This window comes from Antrostomus carolinensis, unplaced genomic scaffold, assembly GCF_000700745.2.
Source record: "Antrostomus carolinensis isolate BGI_N321 unplaced genomic scaffold, ASM70074v2 scaffold6145, whole genome shotgun sequence".
Taxonomy (NCBI): domain Eukaryota; kingdom Metazoa; phylum Chordata; class Aves; order Caprimulgiformes; family Caprimulgidae; genus Antrostomus; species Antrostomus carolinensis.
In genome coordinates, this window is record NW_010314143.1 from 5,410 (window position 1) to 10,219 (window position 4,810).

The window sequence follows — 4,810 nt, forward strand, 5'->3', positions numbered from 1 at the left end:
CTAGTGTCCTTCCAGGAGCATTTACAACTTCCTTAGACAAATCTCAGTTATTGCCCCTGTACTAATCATGGGGATCCACCAATCATAGGTGTCTGAGTACTTAAAAAAAATCCACCAAGGACCCATGCTACCTTACTGGCACTTCTCTCGTACCGACAGACCATGCATGTAAAAAAGTGCCTTTCTTGAGCATATGCTAAATAGCCATAGAGCAAATCCATCAACATGAATGGTTTCTCCAACACCTGGGGCACCATCACACTGAAGCCAAACTCCTTTGTGGCTCACGTCTGTGGCTTTGCCCAGGAGTTCATGACCAAAGTGGGACATAAAGCTAGAGAGTCACGGAGTCCACCTCACTCCCTTGCCATGAACCATGCCTGTCTTGGACAACTTAACCCAGTGCACCAGCCCTTGGCTCTCCATCTCCATGCTTGGCTTACCATCTGCATTTCTGAAAGCTTAATTTAGTTATGAAAAATGATAGCTATTCTCAGTAGATATTTTCATTGTCTGTTCTTTAATTAATTAAACTTGAAACAGAGCATTCACTTTAAAACAATTTTCAGTAAACATATAAGGATTTGGATGAAATAATGTCTCTGAGAAAAGTAAGTAGTACTTTTTTTAAAAAAACCAAAAACATTATGATGCCAAAAACTAACAGAATTCTTATGCTGAAGAAGGAATGGAAAAATTAAGTGAAGACCAACATTTCCCACACAATTTTTAATTTTGGTCAAAAAGTTCTTGTTGGTCCCAAAACATTTTGATGAAAATTTTCAAATAGAGTCTTTAATCTTACCCTGAGCTGCTGCAGGGCTTGCTTTTCTGCTCTTTATTCTTCGGATTTGCCTTCTCAGGAAAATAAATTATGTTATGCTCTGATTTGTTTGTCATCTTGGTGACAGGAGGTAAATTGAGGCAGAACTTGCAACATGCCCACCATTTTCAAGAGGAAAATATACACTGTCTTGTGTCAGAACTCTGAGCAAAGATGCAAATCCTGTGGCAACTGAGCTGAGCTTGGGTGTGATGTGATTTTGTCATCCTTAGAGGAATCAATAGAGATGGCTGAAAAACCCTCAATGGAACAGCCTTGCACCCAAAAATGCCACTTTGTAGCAACACAAGTGTATTGCAGTTCGGAAAAACACATTAATGTGGCAAAATTCAGTTTGAGGTGATGTTATATCAAGACTCGTGCACTGCATTTAAGGGACAGTTGTCCAAGGGAGATCTCAGGAAGGTTTGACAGCACTTCTTAACCAGGTTCAAATCTCCAGCTTTGACCATCCAGGTCAGACCAGCCAGTGCAGGAGATGCTTCTCTCTGTGGCATAGGAAAAGGTTTGTTTCCCAGGATCACCTGAGAATTTCACCCAGGAAATACCTCTCCTACCCCACGTAGAGACCACAGCTTGCACCTGGCCTTTTCTGTGCTCTGTGCATATGATGGGGCATTTGGCCTCGTCCTGCAGACTAGAAGTTTATTGCAGGGTGCTGGGAAGTGGTTTATGAACTAGGAAATGTTGTCTGTGCTCTTTGGACAAGTGTCTGGTGCTGGGCAGCAACAGTGTCTGGGGATCTGCTCCAGTGTCCAAGTCTCATCAAAAATATTACTTTATGTAGTCAAAAATACTAATTTCTATATCACATTCCTTTACGGAGTATCATTGATTTGATGGCTGGGCCATGACAGTTCTGTTAACTTCCTTCTCTCATGCTTTAATAAAGAGACAAAGTACTTTCTCTCTGAAATTTGAATTCAGAGATCTCTCCTTTAGATAGCTTGGAAAAATAAAGTAAGCTCTGTTGATTGTGGATGGAAATCAGAATTTCCTTTTTCCTTGGTATAATTGGTTCCTGGTATTTCATCCAAATTTGAAGTGTTTTCCTTTTATATTTTTATTTTAAAATCTACAGATAACACATTGTATCCTGCTCACCATTGTTGAAATAAGAGATCTTTAAGAGAGATTATTCCCAAACCTAGTTTTTTAACTTTTTTTTTTCATAATAAGTTTAATATTTTTTGGCCTCCCATTCTATTTTGGAACAAAAACAAATCTTAAAAGTTAAAGTTTCTCACCAAATTATACATCAAATTCAACTGCCTCAAGGTTTCCATGATAATTTAAAAAAAAAAAAAAAATTGGCAAATCAAGGACAAAGAAAGGCCTGAACATGTGTGATACAGAGAGCACAGGCTTAATTCCTGTGCCGTGACATATGGTCTGACTTGTTCGTGGTGCTTTTGCAGGTAGCTCTGGCTGTTTGGATCAAACACAGGACCCCAAGCAGGGCTGCCACATATTTCTCATTTCCAGACAAACCCTTTTCTTCTGGAATGTGGCTTTGGCCACATGTCTGGCTGTCCTGCACATCATGCAGCAGTGGGTCTGAGCAGGCTGTGGGGTAGCCCAAATAGGGCTGTGCCTCCACAGATCGGCTCAGGCAGGTCCAGGGCAAGCCCAGCCCTAGGGGATGCAGCTTTCATGCTCAGTTTTAAGGGGGGTGCCTGCAAGCCACAACTGGCCAGTGTCCATCTGATGGGTCCATGTGAAAGGCCTAAGCCCAATCACTTTGTTTAAGAAGCTTCCATCAGTTGGCAGCACTAAATGGCCATCAAGAAGGGTTCATCTTTGGCAGCGGTCAAACATCTCCAAGCACAGGCAGAAGCCTTGCACGGAGACCTCCTTATGCAAATCACTATTTACAGCTTAATCCAATCTCCCTGGCCATCAATCCATCCCGCCTCGGCATCAAAACTCCCTTTGCATAACACTGCAGGCTCATAAAGCAATGCTAGATCCATCTCTCACTTATCCCCACCCTGTTTCTTTCCCACTCAGACGCCTGGATGCAAACCTTATCTCTGTGGTGCCTGAGAAGAGCTTTGAGGGGCTGCTCTCCTTGCGTCACCTGTGGCTGGATGATAATGCCCTGACGGAGATCCCTGTCCGAGCTCTGAACCACCTGCCAGCACTTCAAGCCATGACCCTGGCTCTCAACCAGATCTGGCAGATCCCCGATTACGCCTTCCAGAACCTCAGCAGCCTCGTGGTGCTGTAAGACTTCTCCTCTTGTTACTCCCTCGCAGTCGTGGCATCCTCTGGCTGGGACAAGGTGCTGACCACGCCTGGCAAATGGGGTCCTCCTCCCATGGGAAGACCTGGTGGTCACTTTTTGCTGCAGGGGCAGCAGGCAGAGGTTTTGTTCATGAGAGTCAAGGAATCCCCATCATTTGATACAAAATGCTAAATTGCCTCATTCAGATTTTTTCATATTTTCCCCATTTTTCATTGAAAAATCAAAAAGCTCCCCGATATTAGTCAAAAAATGCTTTGCATTTTTTAAAAAAAAGTCAGTATCTAAAGAAAAAGCAGGGTTTTTTTCCCTGAAGATTCAAGCAATAAGAAGCTTCTAATTTCTATTTCCTCCTCCAATGCCTGAGTTAAAACTACAGAAATTTCTATGAAAAAAAAAAATTGCAACAACTTGCAGTCACATCAAAAAGTAGTATTTTTTTTCTTGGGAAAACATGCCAAGAAAACTTTTTGACCAAATATGATCTTGAACAAAAGGTCTAACCTCAACACCTTGTCCAAGCCTGTGCGTGCTTATTTGCATGACTGTGTTATATATGCAGATAAACTATTCTTTGCAGTGATCACAACCCCACAGTGCATGTTGCTGTGTAGTTTGCATTATAAATATTTTACTGACAGCAGTGCTTCTCTCAGAAGATACCTGGTCCAGGAGGGAAACATTTACTCCATGGGCAGTGAGACACATTAAAATGCTCTGCAGCTTGTAATCAGAAAGCAAACTGATGTCTTTGGCAGTTACATCATGAGGTGCACCCTTCCTATCAACAGAGGCTCATATATTATCTAGCTTCTAAAATGAAGTTTACATATTCAAATTAGCTAGACATTACTTTTTGGTGTTGATTAGCAAGTTCAGGTGTGATTGCCAACCACTTTGGAGCTCCTGTCCAGGTAGCATCTACATGAAATGCTACCTTTGAGTTTGGTAATGTGAATTGATACTAGGGTATTAAGTAACCTCAGCATGTGGTGCCTTAGTGAAAGTTTAGCAATTATTTCACTTTCAAAATTTAAAGTGTTTACTGAAGCCATCTAGCATAGAAAGTGCTTGGGCAAAGCACAGTCCAGAGTTTTATTAAGCACCAACTTCAGCTGTTTAGACAAAGCATAAAGGCTTATTTAGGAGAAATGCTCAAAAAGTGACTTGAGAAATGTCAAATAAGTTGTTTTCACCCACAATAGTGCTCATTCCACAATGCATCCCATGACCATCATAATGCAACCACTTCATTCAGCTTTAATAGCTAGCACAGCGGGTGAGCTGACATTTGGGGTTTTATTTCAGTCTCAAAAGCATATTGCTTTCATTCTGGCTTATCCCATACTTTGGGTGAGAAGCAACTCCTTAATTAAACAGGCAAGCTCAAGAAATAAAAGTCATTGACCATTAGGTCACAAGGGAGAAAATAATGTCCCACCACAGACAATTGGAAGGGAACACATGTGTGATCCTGCCAGGCGCTGTGGGACACGATGCTAAATTTTTGTGGGATCACAAGTGTTTGGCAGAACTGCACCCATAAATCTGCCCTATGCTTCCATGCATACCCTTGTCAGCACACAGCCAGTGGAAAGTCACCCAGTGTTCTTCCTGCACCCCTACCAGGGATGTTTCCCTGCTTCAGACTCACCCACCAAGCTGAGAAGCAGACCCTCCCAAAAGCCAGCCAAGCTGGGCAGCAAAGTTTGCGAGGAGAC

At 42.2% G+C, this 4,810-nt stretch overlaps 1 protein-coding gene across 1 annotated transcript in view; it reads left to right on the top strand.

Annotated features, from left to right (window-relative positions):
• Nucleotides 1-225: 225 nt before the first annotated feature.
• The window catches only part of LOC104524595 (leucine-rich repeat-containing G-protein coupled receptor 6-like), a gene marked incomplete at its 3' end in the record, with an annotated part of 42,796 nt that continues 38,211 nt past the window's right edge, over nt 226-4,810 (top strand). The window contains exons 1-2 of the mRNA XM_010167527.2: nt 226-341; nt 2,855-3,070. Of these exons, the coding sequence (XP_010165829.2) occupies nt 226-341; nt 2,855-3,070 (332 nt within the window). The remainder of the gene's footprint in view (nt 342-2,854; nt 3,071-4,810) is intronic.